The sequence below is a fragment of the Hyla sarda genome, chromosome 6, assembly GCF_029499605.1.
Source record: "Hyla sarda isolate aHylSar1 chromosome 6, aHylSar1.hap1, whole genome shotgun sequence".
In the NCBI taxonomy this organism is placed as follows: domain Eukaryota; kingdom Metazoa; phylum Chordata; class Amphibia; order Anura; family Hylidae; genus Hyla; species Hyla sarda.
Genome location: NC_079194.1, coordinates 100,053,699 through 100,072,490, shown reverse-complemented (window position 1 = coordinate 100,072,490; position 18,792 = coordinate 100,053,699). Strand labels below are relative to the sequence as shown.

The 18,792-nt window shown below is 39.2% G+C and overlaps 1 protein-coding gene across 4 annotated transcripts in view; it reads left to right on the top strand.

The window, feature by feature from the left end:
* Positions 1-18,792, top strand: part of PRICKLE2 (prickle planar cell polarity protein 2) — a 364,028-nt gene that overhangs the window by 323,976 nt on the left and 21,260 nt on the right. For all 4 annotated transcript variants that reach the window (XM_056524542.1, XM_056524541.1, XM_056524544.1 and 1 more), the window contains one exon: positions 3,562-4,395. In XM_056524542.1, coding sequence (XP_056380517.1) covers positions 3,562-4,395 — 834 coding nt within the window. The remainder of the gene's footprint in view (positions 1-3,561; positions 4,396-18,792) is intronic.

Here is an 18,792-nt window from a genome sequence, read left to right as displayed (position 1 = left end):
CCTCCATAGCTGCCATGACAGACCTACTGATACAACCTGCTTATGACAGGCTGAACCGGTAGAAGGATGAGTTCAGAGATGTTATCCATATAAATGCAATGCATATTGAATTATTGCTTATAAAGGTTGTCTAATGGGAACTCAAAAATTTATTTTAATAAATTTCAAATCACCTCCATTTTCCCATTTTTTTTTATTAAAAACATTTTTAAAAAAATGTATAAACATGTTTGGTATTGCCCCATGCTTAATTGTCCAAACTAGTAAATGAAACAAAATACCAAACACCAAAATTGCCGATTTTTGGTTACAGCACATCCCATAAAAATGTAATAAAAAATTATCAAAATAAAAAACAAAAAGGATACCAATGTGTATCATTGGTGAACTCCGAAAAACAATGGCCTGACAACATTGCACAATTGCGTTTTTAAAATTTTGCTTAACATTTTTTTTATGCCTCCGTAATACATTATATGGTGAAATGAAGATTGCCAGTAAAAAGTACAAATTGTCCCTCAAAAAAATAAGGCCCTGTATTGCTTTTTGAGGGGTAGGATAAAAACCTTACGGATCTAAGATGGTGAGGAGGAAGAAACAGAGCAAAAGTTTGCCTAAGCACATCGGCCCCATAAGAAGAGACCAGTATTATTATTGGCATATGGGGCCCTGTTGCAGATTTTGCATCAGGGCCTAGAAGCTACAAGCTATGCCTCTGAAGGGGACCTACACAGTATTAACTTAGACCACATATAAGGATCAGGGATACACTTTTTTTATACCTTAAGTTTTACTAGTGAAAACTGCTGCTGATCATACTGTAGACATAACATGCTTTGTCCAGTAGGCCAGGGTCGTACCGTGCTGATTGGTGCAGTTTCTAATACTACCAAAAATGAGCTCTTTATCAAAAACATATTGAGCCATTTATCACTTTTATCAAAACCTTCCATAAGCTGTTCAATATGGATGACCAATTATTTTAAGAGCAACACATCTACACAACATGTAGGAGTGATTATCTAAATACAAGGTTACATACGTCAGATTTTGTATACTTGTTTTGGTCCTAGGAGGCAGTGTAGGCAGATCAGGTTTTTTGGATAAATACACAGGATAAATAGGGATCATTTGGCCCACCCAGCTAGCTTTCTCTCTACTCCATGCAAGTTCCATAAACGTTCTTTGATCTTTGGTCTCTCCTGCTAAACAGTAATTGCTCACATTTCTGAGTGTCACCTCCAGTCATTTTCACAGCATGGCCTATTGTTGACTTTTCCTTTGAAAAACACTTTCCCATCTGTGTCTTTTGGAAGTATCTTTTACATCCTGCCCTTCCTTTTCTTTATTAGTGGGAAAACAGTGTCAGACATTTTATCTCTAGGGCATATGGCTGCCAGTTGTAAGGTGGGGAGAAAAAGTTTAGTAAAATTTTGTAATATTTCAAGACATAGTATGACTGTCAATTTCCAATTAGATTCAATTGATTCCATGGGACCTGCCAGTCAAGGCTAAACTATTTTAACCCAATCCACCTGGAGAATGGTTCCTGCCAAGAGTTCTTCAGTTCTTTTATTTTATTGCTCTTTTAAGTAAAATAGAAGACATGATCATTATCTAACTTTAAGAAAGCAGAGGTCATTTGGCTCCAGTTTCCTGTATACATTGCATCCTTTTTAATTTGTGCTCATTGGGGTAATTTTACAAAATGTTTATTCCTGTGTACATTTATGTTGTTAAACTGCCTTTGCCATTTGCTTTAGTCATAGTAATATTAGGTAACACATTAGAAACATGTCACACATCAAACTGCTTCTTACAGAAGGCTCTTTCCAAAAAGTATACTTTTCCTAAACATGAGACTTTTACATGTGGCAAACTAGGAACATAATCTTAACGGGCCGGTTTCATTAAGACAAACACTTCCCATGTGCCCGATTAGGAGGCCATAGAAGGAAACCCCCATTCTAGACCACTCTATGAACCAAAACAAAGCCACTCTCTAGGATTGGATTTGAATCAAGCTGTTTTTGTATTACATGGCTGGCATTAATCTGAATGTCGGCCACGTAGTACTACAACATCTTTAACCAGAACATCTTTGGGAAAGGTGCTTTTGGAGCTATTTTTATTGTATACTTAATGTTAAAGGGGTATTCACTACTCCAAAAGTTAACCTCTTTCCAAGGAATAATAAGCCAATTAGTGGGCCCTGACCATTCACAGAACAGAGAATTGTCCTCCCAAATTAATTGAGTACAATGCAGTTACTCAGACCGCACAACATTCATTCTCTATGAGGCTTCCAAACATTATCGATCGATGATAGGGAATAACCTTTGGAGATGATAAAAACTCTTTTAATAATGGGTTAAAATTTTAGGGAATATAATTATATTCGAGGCAACAAATGCTAGAGTAGAAACGACTTTAAACATTATCGACTACCTGATTTGCATAAGGCCTCATTTAGAGAGTTTATTGTTGATGTGTGGTAAACTGTTCATATTCCAAAAATAGCTTGTGGACCACCATGGGTCTACTGAACTAAATTGACAGCATCTTAGATCATTCGTGTATTGTAGGTTTAGTTCACTAAAACCCGGGGGTGTTCTTATGTCTAAGGATCAATAATCCTCCTAATGAAGTGTGGCTGATATTTGGATTGCCTTACTTATGTACTACAAATGAAGCAGAGTCGGACTTAGTGCGTGAGGACATCTAGTCAATGCACCACGACTGTTAACTGTGTACATCTGCACCTCTTATGCAAGTCTTTTCACATACAATTGTAGCAGAGTTAACAGACTTGGTGCATTAACATATCTAGTTATTGCAACATGCTAAAGCTTTGACTGTGAACTCACAAAGCTTTGATGGTACACTAAGGCCAAATGTCCAAATTGTCTTCTTTTTCTTAGTTTCAATTGATTTTGCTTCTTTTTTTTTTTTTGCTCTATAAGATGATGTAGACTACTATGTCCAGCTAAAAACTGTATCTACCGCTTTACGTCTTAATCCAGCAAAAAATTGTATTCCTAGTAAAGAAGGGCAGATTGTGTTGGATGGTATTGTTTTGTTGTCCATTTAATCTGTCACCCAGGAATTGGCTAGTAAACTGCTGAGATGTGCATATAGCATTACTTGAAATTAAGCAATGGTTCCTGTATTTACCATCTCTACTGTAACCCCTCGCTTTCCCCACCTTCTCCTTCTTCAATGGGTCCCTAGTGCTGCATTAGGAGTTAAGCTGGGCCTGTCAAGCTCACCAACGATGTGCATGATTTTGCCAGGGCTAGGAGAGCCCTCCCAGTGTCCCTCCCCTGCAGGATAGGTTTTAAAACTGTGTCCACTTTTTGCATAGCTAATAAAATAATTATACTTTGCTGAATTGACATAAAATGTGGTGTGAAAGGAGCCTTATTATAACAGTTATCATATCCAGTGATCATACAGTTTGCAATGTAAATTTTTACAATCTTTATCTCCCTCCCCATCATATAAAGTATGTATGCCATTAGCTATTATTGTGCTATTTTAATCCTTTTTGTTCTGTCACAGGTATTGACCAGGGACAGATGACCTATGATGGTCAACATTGGCATGCAACAGAGAACTGTTTTTGTTGCGCCCACTGTAAAAAGTCACTGTTGGGACGTCCTTTCCTGCCCAAGCAAGGACAGATATTCTGCTCCAGAGCATGCAGTGTGGGTGAAGATCCCAATGGCTCAGATTCCTCAGACTCTGCGTTTCAAAATGCCCGAGCAAAGGAATCCCGGCGTAGTGCAAAGATTGGCAAGAATAGAGCCAAGCTTGAAGACAGCAACATGAATCCATTACATGTAGCTTCCAATAGACTTTCCACCGATGTTGATCCTCTCTCTTTGCAGATGGATTTACTAAGTGTATCAAGTCAAAACCCAAGTCTCAATCGGGACCAGCTATGGCGAAGCAGAGATGAACTCTACCACTATAATAACAAGGTAGAGAGAAGCCAATCTCAGAGTCCTCTCCAACTTCTCAGTCAATGTAACATAAGGACTTCTTACAGTCCTGGACAGGGGGCAGGTGCCCAATCAGACATGTGGGCTAAGCATTTCAGTAACCAAAAAAGAAGCTTATCAATGATGAGTCACAGTGAGAGCTTCTCTCAGGAAGGTCGAGAAGACTACTACCAAGGTAGACTAAGACAGCAGGAAAGCTTCAGTGATGCATCTAGTCACAGTTTTAATGAGGCAAGGTCAAGTCTAAGAGTTCCGGATGGAAAAAATATGAATGCACAGCAGTGTCGAACAAGAAATCCAATCAATGCACTTAAATTTACTGAAGGGTTAACCCCAACAGAACCAACTCCTAGAGGGTCCATGGAGTCTCTTGCTCTGTCCAATGCAACAGGTAAGAACTTAATGTTGCAAAGCAACAGAAAAAAAACACAATAATAATGATGTTCAGACTATATTGACTAAACTGTTATGTATTTTTACTTAGAAAATTTTTCCACTTTTCTCTATGAAATTACAGGTAACAAATACATTGATAGCTGAAATTATAGTATTTAAGAGGCAATCTAATTGATTTTTCTGTCTTTTGTTACAAACAAGACTGTAAGATGCATATTTTACTGATGGCACAGTCAATACTAGCACCCATTGTTACCTTCTTTTTAAAGAAACTCTTTAAATATCACTTATTGAGATATCTGTCATGGTGAAGAACATTTTTCTTATAGTATCTAGGCTGGAGTTTGTTATTAAAGTGCATCTGTAACCCTCTTAAACTGCCTGCACAGTGAATCATAGGTTAATGTTCCCATGGGAGTCATTCTTTTTATAAAGCCATTTGGTGGCTTTTTCTGTTTAAAAAAATGGGGTGATTTTTGGTGGCCCTATAGTGTCAGAGAGGCATGTCCCAGAGTCTGCTGTGCTGTTACATTATGCGCGCTCTGCCTTTTGATTAACACACAGGGCTCACTTGCTGATGACAGCCCTGTGAGCTCTTTGCCTCTAGTTATTGCACTGTGTACGCAGTGAATCTGAAAGACTTACTGTGCATGCACCACAATGCTCGTTGACGGTGCATGTACAGGCAGTCCAGAGAGGGGCACCATCAGCAGTCTTGTCCTGTGTGTTAATCAAAAGGCAGAGCAGGTATGACTTAACAGGAGAGTGTAGACCCCTGGTCAGGCCTCTCTGATGCTGTGATACCCTCTCGATAAAACTTTTTTAAAAACAGAATAAAGCCACCAAATGACTTCACAAAAGGTAAAACCAACATGGGGACACTAACCACTCCTTCACTGTGCGGGCCATTTAAAAGTGTTAATTTAAGTGACAGAAGCACTTTAAAAAGGTATTGTTTACTTTGAAAATTCCAGTTTATTTACAAGTTTCCCCTAAAGATATACTAATATACTTTATTGGAATATCTTTATACCCCCAGTATCATTTATAATCTGCAGCAAGTGTTAAAATAATTTTCCTTTTGTCATGATATATGTCACGTAGAGAAGGGATGAGTGAGCCTTAAGCTGACCCTGAACCTCTTTCCCTGCCTCCTTGCATAGCCAACCTAAAATGGTAACTCTACAACCGGGTGACAGTTCATACATTAACTAAAGTTCAGGGACGTCAGAGTGAAAACAATAAACAGGAACTGCACAATGTTGGGGGACACAAGTCAGGAATACTGAATAACGGCAGGAATGCAAAGTAGTAAAAAGGGAGTCATAGCATCAGGTATATAGTGTACAGACAACAGCCTCAGGAATTAAAACAAGATAAACCTTAGATATTTATAATATGAACAAGACAGGATAACTAGAAATATGTGATGGCAAGACTAGACTAGGAATGCAGGGATGAACAGGTTAAACTGAAGTAAGGATGCAAGGATTCATAAGAACATATTCACACTAGACAAAATACAAAAACACACCCACGGGTCTAAATACAGACAAAGATCAGGATACACAGAACTAATTTACACTAGAAACAAGATACCAAACTGACTCCTATGTTAGAGAAATAACAAAGCTTAGGAAACTGATACAATCATCGGAGGAAATCCAATATATAAATAGAGATGGTCACCTGTTCACACCTGGGTGGGTTTGGTGCGTTAAATAGTGAGGGCTCACAGACTCACTCATAGATCCATATGTAAAAAATGAAACGCCACGCAACCATTTCAATTGATCCTTAGAAGATTTAGTGTAAATTTCATGCATATATACAAAAGTTCCAAAAGTTTCATGAAAAAGTAATGCAAAGAAATCAAAAACAATTCACCCAGGTGTACCAGTTGCGGACACGCTAGATACTCTTCACGCTGCCGGAATTTTCAGCCCATGCCAGGGCCACCTTCAGCTGAACAATCTTCCTCTCATGAAGGGGATCAGAGTGGAGCTTGTGTCAATACTACGAGGTTTCGGAGGACACACCTCCTTTTTCAAGTATCCCTATCGTGCTCCCATCACCACTTAAATAGGTACCGCATTCTCACGAGAACTTGACTCTAAAGACGAGAATAACAGAATTAAAATCCAAAAACATAAAAAATTTTAAAAATACATAAAAATTCATACAAAAGGAAACAATTCTACTAGGAGCAGCATAATAAGATCGTATCTCACAGAAACACACTAAAATTACATGATTCATTTAACCCATTCGGGTATAATGCATTCAATGTTTCGATCCAGTATACTTCACGTTGTGATAATCTTTTCTTGACGTCACTTTCTATGGTGCCTTGCACCTCCTCTATAACCATCCACCTCAATTCGCATACTCTGTGGTTAAATTCAAAAAAATGTCTGGAAACCCCCGTTTCTCCATATTTACTACTTTCATTAGTTGTCTTTTTCTCCAGTGCATTCCGGATTACCGAGCGATGCTCGGCAATCCGGATTTTGACTGATCTCATCATTTGGCCAACATAAATCCTGCCACACGGATATTTAAGCAAGTAAATGGTTTGTTTTGTTTCACAGCTATACCAACCTCTAATGGGAAACTTGGTCCCATACAGAGGGTGTACAATATGATCACTTTTAATAATACTAGAGCAACTTGAGCATACCATACATGCAAAAGTACCTTTCTTTTTAGTTTGCAGAATGTTTTACATTTTTTCTTTTTCTTAATATCTGCTCTCACCAGACTATTTGCTAAAGATTTACCCTTTTTATATGTAAAACGGGGGAACTTTTTACATAAAAAGGGTAAATCTTTAGCAAATAGTCTGGTGAGAGCAGATATAAAGAAAAAATCTAAACAAACATTTCTGCAAACTAAAAAGAAAGGTACTTTTGCATGTATGGCATGCTCAAGTTGCTCTAGTATTATTAAAAGTGATCATATTGTACACCCTCTGTATGGGACCAAGTTTCCCATTAGAGGTTGGTATAGCTGTGAAACAAAACAAACCATTTACTTGCTTAAATGTCTGTGTGGCAGGATTTATGTCGGCCAAACGATGAGATCAGTCAAATCCGGATTGCCGAGCATCGCTCGGTAATCCAGAATGCACTGGAGAAAAAGACAACTAATGAAAGTAGTAAATATGGAGGAACGGGGGTTGCCAGACATTTTGTTGAATTTAACCACAGAGTATGCGAATTGAGGTGGATGGTTATAGAGGAGGTGCAAGGCACCATAGAAAGTGACGTCAAGAAAAGATTATCACAACGTGAAGTATACTGGATCGAAACATTGAATGCATTATACCCGAAAGGGTTAAATGAATCATGTAATTTTAGTGTGTTTCTGTGAGATACTATCTTATTGTGCTGTTCCTAGTAGAATTGTTTCCACTTGTATGAATTTTTTTTATATTTTTTAAATTTTTTATGTTTTTGGATTTTAATTCTGTTATTCTCGCCTTTAGAGTTAAGTTCTCGCGAGAATGCAGTACCTATTTAAGTGGTGATGGGAGCACGATAGGGATACTTGAAAAAGGAGGCGTGTCCTCCGAAATGTCGTAGTATCGACACAAGCTCCACTCTGATCCCCTTCGTGAGAGGAAGGTTGTTCAGCGCAAGGTGGCCCTGGCATGGGCTGAAAATTCCTGCAGCGTGAAGAGCACCTGGGTGAATTGTTTTTGATTTCTTTGCATTACTTTTTCATGAAACTTTTGGAACTTTTGTATATATGCAAGAAATTTACACTAAAACTTCTAAGGATCAATTGAAATGGTTGTGTGGCGTTTCATTTTTTGCATAAACAACCATAGGAGGAACCGGAATAACTACAAAACCAAACTCCAAAAAATGGAGGGAATACAAAATCCCAATAGACTCCAAGTTAGGGGCACATGACTATGCGGGGCAGGATCTAATGTTGGAGGAATACGCAAAACACAGGTAAAGATTCAGGATAATAGAAACAGGTGTAAACACTAACCAAGACACGTGACTGGAAACGGGACAAGACTAAAGTTCACATAACATATACAAGCAGGACAGGCTAGAACTGACCAAAGTACACACAGAATGCTGGAAAAAGGCAGATAAGACGAAACTACTAAGCCATGTCTTTAAAAAGTACATTTGCACAGACTCAGACAAGAGTGCAAAGTGAATTAAAATCAGCTGCACAGCCAGAAAGGCTGGAGGCCTGCAAATACAACCCATTAGCTGCTGATTGTTCAAAGACTGTTACTCTTACCTGACCAAGTGCATTATTTTCACCTATAGACAATGAATGGAGCATCAACGTGCATAAGTGACCACCACTCCATTCTTATGGGAGACACAGGTGATTTGGAGGTTGCAGACCCTACCCAATCATACACTTATCCCCTATGCTGTAAATATGGAATAAGTGTTAATCGGGATGTCGAGGGTTGGAAAAATCTGGCTGCTTTCTTTCAAAAACAGTGTCCTTTAATGGCTTGACAGTCCCTTTAAAGGGGTATTCCAGGCAAAAACTTTTTTTTATATATCAACTGGCTCCAGAAAGTTAAACAGATTTGTAAATTGCTTCTATTAAAAACTATTAAAAAATCTTAATCCTTCCAATAGTTATTAGCTTCTGAAGTTTTCTGTCTAACTGCTCAATGATGATGTCACGTCCCGGGAGCTGTGCATGATGGTAGAATATCCCCATAGGATCTGCACAGCTCCTGGGACGTGACATCATCATTGAGCAGTTAGACAGAAAACAACAACTCAACTTCAGAAGCTAATAACTATTGGAAGGATTAAGATTTTTTAATAGAAGTAATTTACAAATCTGTTTAACTTTCTGGAGCCAGTTGATATATGTAAAGAAAGTTTTGGCCTGGAATACCCCTTTAAGCATTACACTTCAGTTCAAATTCAAACTAGCTTGTCTTATATACCCATTTCACCCATTTAGCAATGAGGGCATATGGTTGTAATATATTGTAATCCTGGCCTTTTGCTTCTTTATGGCCATTTTGGTGTAGAAATTGCACCTACTAGTCCAATCTTGATAGGACATTATACAGATATTCCAATCTTCAGTGAGTTGTGTTGAATCCAAGCATCCAAACCTGCAGTAGAAAAATAAAGTAACCTAAACAAAACTTGCTTCCTGTATGAAAATGTCTCCACTGGGTGTAGTTATGCTTCAACTTGTTTGAACTATTGTCCTAGGGTGACTTGGCCGTATATAACTTCATAGGGGATCACAGCGCCAGGGGAAAAATGTCTGACTAAAGTATTGTACATCTGTTACAGACAAGAGTTGTAAGGTCATTTTTCTACGAGACGAGCCAAGTATATCTCAGATCCTCGAAATATTTACTTTACTTCCTTTCATTTTTAGTATTGAGTGATCAGTAAAGAAGTAAAAATCACAAAGCGGCCATGTTTTTCATCATCCTTTATAACTGAGAACTTTCTGAAACAGCTTATAAAAAAAGAAAGTCTTATTTTGTACATTACATTATATGTGTTTGCTCACCATATTTTTCCACCATCAAGAGTTCACTGGACAAGCCATTCCATGCTAAGAAATGTGCTTGAGTCCTCCACAGGTTACACACACTGAATAAAAGCAAATGGAATCCGACACTGTATCTGTTGAAACAGCTTTCTTTATTGAATACAGCTTGTTAAAAGGATCTTACTGGCCTGCAAGGTAATAAGAAACACGTCAGCACATTTCAAAATTGGAAGTTCTTAGTCATTGCAATCACCATGACTGAGAACTTCCAAGCTTAAAATGTGTTGCTGTATTAGTTTATTGTCCTGTATGCTAAAAAGCCGTTTTAATGGCTACTGGGGGATATTTATCAAAACCTGCCTAGAGGAAAAGTTGCTGAGTTGCCCATAGCAACCAATCAGATCGCTTCTTTCATTTTTCAGAGGCCTTTTCAGAAATTAAAGAAGCGATATGGTTACTATGGGCAATTCAGCAACTTTTCCTCTAGACAGGTTTTGATAAATCTCCCCTACTGTGTAGGATCCATTTGTTTTCTACTCTCCTTTTGGTTTCATTGATAATGCTACAGGTCCTTACTTCCTACTAAATAGTATAACTTTTGATGATCACCGATGAGAAATGATGAGTAAAAGCTTTATTATTGGGACCAAGAGATACCTGGATTTCTAACACTAAGCTTCTGCTGGTGGCCACTGGCTGATAGCAAGAATAAGGTCTCCAGATCGAAGAATTTGTGGTTTTGTTCTATTGGCAATGGATTGTTTTTGTGGCAGATTTAAGCTTATAACACCTTAAAGATGCAGGGCGTACAGGTACGCCCTGCCGTCCTGCTACTTAATCTCTTCAGGACGCAGGGCATATGTATACACCCTGCATCCCGAGTCCTTAAGGACGTGGGGCATATGGATACGCCCGTGGGAATTCTGGTCCCCGCCGCTAGCCCGTTGGGGACCGGACCGGGATGACCCCCCCCCCCCCCCCCCCCATGCCGGTCAATTCAGACCGACGATTTTCGGTGGATCCGGGTCATGCGTCCAAGACACCCCCTGGTCCCCCTGAAGGGATAGGAGTTAGATGGCAGGGGTGCCACCCCTCCTATCCCTGCTATTGGTCGTCAAGACGCGACGACCAATAGCAGATCGGGTGCGGGGGGGGTTAAAGTTCGGTTCCCCCGTCCTGCCCACCAACGGTACTCCGGGCAGAACGGCGGAACTGTAGCGTGACCGGCGGCGGTGGAGGTCCCTTACCTGATCGGCTGCGGCAGGCGGCAATGACGTGCGGCTCCCTGATGAAGACTACGGAAGCCAGATACTGTGCTCTCCAAACTGTAGCCCCCCCCCCCCCCCCCCAGATGTTGCAAAACTACAACTCCCAGCGTGCTCCGACAGCTGTTTGGGCATGCTGGGATTTGTAGTTTTGCAAGATTTAGAGGGCTGCAGTTTGGAGATGACTTTGCAGTGATCTATAAACTGTAGTCCTCCAGATCTTGCAAAATTACGACTCCCAGCATGCCCACACAGCAGTTTGCTGCCTGGGCATGCTGTGATTTGTAGTTTTGCAACATCTGGAGGGGCACAGTTTGGAGAATACTCTGTAGTGATCTCTGAACTGTGGCCCTGCAGATGTTGCAAAAGAGCAAATCCCAGCATGCCCAAACAGCAAACAGCTGTCTCGCCATGCTGGGACTTGTAGTTGCACACCTCCAGCTGTTGCATAACTACATCTCCCAGCATGCACTTCGGTGATCAGTACATGCTGGGAGTTGTAGTTTTGCAACAGCTGAAGACACCCTGGTTGGAAAATACTGAGTTAGGTAACAGAGCCTAACTTAAGGTTTTCCAACAAGTGTGCCCCCAGCTGTTGCAAAAGTAGCTTTGCAACATTGCAAGAGCTGGAGGTTTGCTCCCCCCCCCCCCCATGTGAATGCACAGGGTACAGGGTAAAACACTACACTACACTAACACAAAATAAAGGGTAAAACACCACCTATATACCCCTTACACTGCCCCCCCCCCCCCAATAAAAATAAAAAACATTGCACGCCAGTGTTTCCAAAACGGAGCATCCAGCTGTTGCAAAACAACAACTCCCAGCATTTCTGGACAGCCAGTGACTGTCCAGGCATGCTGGGATTTTAGCAACAGCTGGAGGCACCCTGTTTGGGAATCACTGGCGTAGAATACCCCTATGTCCACCCCTATGCCCTATGCAATCCCTATTTTAGTCCTAAAATGCGCATGGCGCTCTCTCACTTCAGAGCCCTGTGTATTTCATGGAAACAGTTAGGGCCACATATTGGGTATTTCCGTACTCGGGAGAAATTGCACTACAAATTTTGAGGGGCTTTTTCTCCTTTTACACCTTATGAAAAGGAAAAGTTGGGGTCTACATCAGACGGTTAGTGTAAAAAAAAAATAATTTTTTACACTAACATGCTGGTGTTGCCCCATACTTTTTATTTTCACAAGAGGTAAAAGGTAAATACCCCATATGTGGTCGTAAAATGCTCTGTGGGTGCACAACAAGGCTCAGAAGTGAGAGCGCACTATGTACATTTGAGGCCTAAATTGGTGATTTGCACATGGGTGGCTGATTTTACAGCGGTTCTGCCATAAATGCAAAAAAATTAATACCCACATGTGACCCCATTTTGGAAACTTCACCCCCCATGGAATGTAATAAGGGGTTCAGTGAGCATTTACTCTCCCGCCCACCCCCCCCCCCCCCCCCCCCGAGGTGTCTGACAGATTTTTGGAACAGTGGTCTGTGAAAATGAAAAATGCAATTTTTCATTTGCACAGCCCACTGTTCCAAAGATCTGTCAAATGCCAGTGGAGTGTAAATACTCAAAAATGGGGTCACATGTGGGGGGTCCACTGTTCTGGCACCACAAGGGGCTTTGTAAATGCTCATGGCCCCCGACTTCTATTCCAACCAAATTCTCTCTCCATAATCTCAATGGCGCACCTTTTCTTCTGAGCATTGTAGTTCACCAGCAGAGCACTTGACGTCCACACATGGGGTATTTCCATACTCAGAAGAAATGGGGTTACAAATTTTGGGGGGCATTTTCTCCTATTACCCCTTGTAGAAATTTTCAATTTGGGGGGGGGGCAGATGCATTATAGTGAAAACAAATATTTACACGTCCAACTTTTACGAAAAGTCGTCAAACACCTGTGGGGTGTTAAGGCTCACTGTACCCCTTGTTACGTTCCCTGAGGGGTGTATTTTCCAAAATAGTATGCCATGTGGGGGTTTTCTTGCTGTTTTGGCACCATAGGGGCTTCTTAAATGTGACATGCCCCCCAAAAACCATTTCAGAAAAACTCACTCTCCAAAATCCCATTGTTGCTCCTTCCCTTCTGAGCCCTCTACTGCGCCCGCCGAACACTTGACATACATATATGAGGTATTTCCTTACTCGAGAGAAATTGGTTTACAAATTTTAGGAAGATTTTTCTCCTTTTACCCCTTGTAAAAATTCAAAAGCTGGGTCTACAAGAACATGCGAGTGCAAAAAATGAAGATTTTGAATTCTCTCCTTCACTTTGCTGCTATTCCTGTGAAACACCTAAAGGGTTAACACACTTACTTAATGTCATTTTGAATACTTTGAGGGGTGCAGTTTTTATAATGGGATAATTTATGTGGTATTTCTAATATGAAAGCCCCTCAAATCCACTTCAAACTGAACTGGTCCCTTAAAAATTCAGATTTTGAAAATTTTGGGAAAAATTGGAAAAGTGCTGCTATACTTTGAAGCCCTCTGATGTCTTCCAAAAGTTAAATCATTGTCAACTTAATGATGCAATCATAAATTAGACATATTGTACATGTGAATCAATATAACATTTATGTGGGATGTCCATTTTCCTTATAAGCAGAGAGTTTCAAAGTAAAAAAAATGCAAAATTTTCAAATTTTTCATCAAATTTTCAAATTTTTCACCAAGAAATGATGCAAGTATCGACAAAATTTTGCCACTAACATAAAGTAGAATATGTCACGAAAAAACACTCTCGGAATCAGAATAAAAAGTAAAAGCATCCCAGAGTTATTAATGCTTAAAGTGACAGTGGTCAGATTTGCAAAAAAGGCCTGCGTCCTTAAGGTGAAAATGAGCTGCGTCCTTAAGGGGTTAAGGACTCAGGGCGTTACTGGGGTTTAAAGAGTTCTCACAAGCAGAGAACACTTCTAACCCCATGGGTCCAGACTGCTAACAGCAGCCAGGACCCATGGTTAATGCCGAGCACCGCCGATTGGCCGATGCCCGGCATTAACCCTTTAGACGGCAGCTCAGCGGAGCTGATTGGAACTATCGTGACAGAATCGCAATGTCCCGATCAGCTTACTGGATGACAGGAGGGTCCTCACCTGCCTCTTCGTCGTCTGATCGGCAGTCTACTGCTCCAAGCCTGCTCAGCTTATAAATGTGAATAACCCCCCCCCCCCCCAAATAAAAGTTTGAATCACCCCCCTTTACCTATTTTTTTAATAAAATCATGTAATAAAAAAAAACATAGTCCCGCCATGTGCGTAAATGTCTGAACTGTTAAAATATAAGGTTAGCTAAACTGCACATCACTGGCGTACATGTAAAAAAAAAGTCCACTTGATCACTTCATATACTGTAAAAATATTAATAAAAAGCGATCAAAAAGGCCCATAAAAACAAAGATGGTACCAATAAAAACTACAGACTATGGTGCAAAAAATTAGCCCTCATATACCCCCATATATAGGGGTCAAAAGATGACAATTTTAAACATACTAATTTTGGTGCATGTAGTTATAATTTTTTTAAAGTAGTAAAATAAGTAAAACCTACATAAATTGGGTATCCCTGTAACCGTATGGACCTACAGAATAAAGATAAGGTGTCATTTTTACCAAAAAGTGCACTGCATAGGAAAGGAAGCCCTAAAAAGTCACAAAACTGCATTTTTTTTTTCATTTCACCCCACAAATAAATGTTTTCTTCTTTTGCAGCAGATTATGTTATAAAATAAGTAATGTCATTACAAAGTACAATTAGTCATGCAAAAAACAAGCCCTTATATGGGTCTTTAGGTGCAAAATTGAATGCGTTTGATTTTGAGAAGTTGGAGGAGGAAAAAACGAAAGTGCAAAAACTTTAATTGTTTTGAGTCCTTAAGGTGAAAATGGGCTGAGTCCTTAAAGGGTTAAAGGCCTTTCACCAAATGTGAATAATGTGATGTACATATGTAAACAAGGTGGAGAATTATGACAAAGTTTCCCATTTACAATTTGAGAAGGTTGAGCACTATTTTACTATCTAGAGGCACCACCATATCTATTTAAAAGTCTACAGCTTTTGTAGGCTGGAGCTATTTCAACACAGGGTTGAGATCTTGGATAAGTTACTTTCATTTCTCACATGGATTCCAGCTTCAAAGAGGTTGTATGTATTTTTTATTACCTTGGTGATTTTGTTAGTGCGGGTATGTACTGGTGAAGTGTTAGTTATTCATCATTTCAGAAGTGAGCCAGATCCTATTATTTCTCAACTATATTTTGGATAGCAGCTGCTGTACTCATTATTTGCAGTAATGAGGGATTTTCAAGAAATATTCATGGCATCGTGACATTCTGATTTTCAGGCTCACAAACATTTTGTTGATTTATTTTGTTGAAAATTACCTGTGAAATCCCTGGAGTTACAGTCTGGGCCTAGCAAACACTCCGGCTTCAGAGACAGTCATTTATAGGTGATCTGTCATTTGATGGAAGACTTATTTTTTCTTAAATATAATGTTTATACATCTGGTTTTTAACCATAGAGCCACTGTTTAAACATCTAGTTTTATAGAGCAGGCTCCATCCTACGAGTTAAAGTGTCTCAAAATTCTATTTTATAGTTTCTTAGTTATACATACATGTATTTGTTTCTAGCGATGTCATGTGACACTCAGTATGGCAGCCACTTCAGCTCCCCTACAAGTTGTTTTTCCTGGTGTCCTGAATGGCAAAATCTTCAAAAAGTGTTGGGACCTTCATAAGAGCGACTCTTGTCATTTACTTTATCTACTTATAGAGGTCAATGGAAATGTTGACAACTGAACCTACACTTATTCACATATATTGTAATAGATCATTTATATGAACAGTTTAAAGATAGTCCAACAATGGTAAACGCCACAGAAATACATTAAATGAGGGTCCATGTCATTGTTTTTATTCAGGCCCTAAAACACACTTTTTTGAAAACATGGAAAAACACCTTTTCTAAAATCCTAACCCATGTGCCTCATGCAGTAACAGTAAATTTCTGTTTCCGTAGAGAGTACTAATGCCCACCTCACAGTAATAGTACCACCACACAGAAAAATCTAGTACCCTCCTCACATTAATAGTGCTCTCATATTGCCTTCTTACAATAATAATGCTGACATACTACCCTTAAAACAGAAAAAGTGCCCTTTAGTGCACTCCTCATAATATTGTGCTCCCTTTACATTGATAGCATCCCCTAACTACCTCTTCATGCATCAGTATGGCCTATGGCCAATCTTACTTGCAAAAGACCTAAAGTGCCTCTGGCTAATGGCTCTGTGCTTCATCATAGTATTAAACTGCTTCTGCTTCCTCAGGACACAGATGTAGATGTAAGAAGCAAAAATGGCATTGGGTTCACTCAAAGGGATCTACTCACGGTGAAAAACTCGATCACCCCCTCTCCTTCCCTGCTAGCCACGCCTCTCGCTGAAATATATTAAGCTTCAAGTAAACAGTCAGTTCTTGAATGTAAGGATCTGAGTGACTTTGGCAGGGGACAAATTATAATGGCTAATGTCAAAGCATCTCCAAAACTGCAGGTCTTGTGGGATGTTCTTGGTATTTGGTGGTTGGTAGGTCAAATTAAAGCTAAAAGTCTACACTTTATCCATATACAGTATTGATGATTGTGCTTTTAATCCACTGTGTTGGTGTAAAATGGCTAAGTTATAATAATACTTAGCCTTTTACTTCTGGACCCAACTGTGTATATATATATATATATATATATATATATATATATATGCAGAGTTATATTATATTATTATGTATGACATCTTAGTTTTTATTATTGCCTCCTTGTTTTTAATTTTAATATTTTAGCTTCTTTTTATTTTAAGCAATAAATGTGAACTGACAGATTGCAGGGGTTTCGATTTTTTGTTGTGCATTTGTCTTGTTGAGCTATATTTTCCATTTTGGAATGTTGCTGTTTAATGCCAACTTTTCGCCTAATAAATAATGACTCCGGCAAGTGCCCAGCGCTCCTTGCTGTTTCTGAGATCGCTCTCATTGTTCATGCTTAAATGTCTCTTAACTGCTTCACTGGTTGAAGACTGAAAACAAAACTTAGCCGCTCAAGAACATTTTTTAGTAATGGCCAGGTATGCAGGGTAGACAGCATACTGAATAGATGGATACAAAGCAAGCCTTTACATATAGGGCATATTTTAAAAGTGTTCTTTACAACTTAAAGGGAATTTATCACCTATATTTATTTTTCCTGATTAGAGTAAGGTACTGAAACATGTTCTTTTTTCTAATCTGTTTCTATTTTCCCACTGTAATTTTTTTAATTTAATTTTTATGTATTATTATAGTGGCAGTCCTCTTTCCTGCGCTGTTTTTAACAGCAGGACCCATGGACTATAGACCACAATAGACAGGAGCTGTCCCATTTACATGAATTAGAGACACTACTGGGCAGACCTTTTCAGAAATAATTTTACAGGGAGGAGGGATGCTGATCTTTTCTATGAATGGTGGTGGATCTAGTGTTCTCTCTACTATTGATGAGAAGAAAGGCATTACTGGGAAATGATCCATACAGAACAAGAAGTCTGAGATATCTTTTCAGCCTAGTGGTTAGAATGAATACTGCAAGATTTCAGAATTATTATAAAATCTACATAGTAAAAAAGAAAATTAGAAAACGTTATAATTCTTAAGAAATATGTTTAACATTAAAAACTTAATTTAAAGAATAGGTCATTTTCTGATGACACATTCCTTTTAAAAACTGGGCTGAGTCACTGTTAGGACATTGTAATAAACTTTCAACATCAATTTGGTCACTGAGCAGATTTTAGGCCTAGTAGAATCTAATGTGGTGGTTCCATGTTCTGCCTTGAAAAATATTTTTTACAGTTATATGAAGCCTCAAATCCTGAACAGGATTTATATTTACTTATTTTAAAAAAAATGCTTATATCACCAGATATTCCAGGACCAATATTAATGTAACCCTACCTGTTTTTTTCCAATAGCTTTACTTTGTCCTCCGGGTGAGGTGGACACACATGCTCAGTTTAGCTTCTTGTTTTTCTCCACCAGGTACAAATTTAGCACAACAGTGAGTTAAAACAGTACAGTAAGGTCCATAAATATTGGGACATTGACACATTTTTTAAAATTTTTGCCTCAAAGGATTTGAACTGAAAAAAACAAGATATGCTTTAATTGCAGATTAGTAAATGGAGGAAAAAAGCGGAGGTAGCGCCAGGTGCGGTGTAGGTCTTTAGCCGGTGTAGGTGGGTACCCAGGTGGGGGTAGCGTATTCCTTGCCGATGATGGTAGCTTGGTATGCAGGACAGCAGACTGAGGACGGAGCCCAGAGGAGAGTCCGTAGAGTAATGCAGAGGTATAGGAGAAAAAAGCTGCGGTGGCGCTCCCAAGGAAATAACCCAAAGTCGTGGGTATTGGTGAAAAATAAATAATTTATTCTTACAGCATAAGAAATCAAAGAAAATAATAAATATAAATATAAAGCAAGACGCGTTTCTGGAGTCACAGCTCCCTTTTTCAATTGCAGGTGGTTGCTGTGTGACAAGGTAACAGGTATACGTGTTTAAATACATGAAAA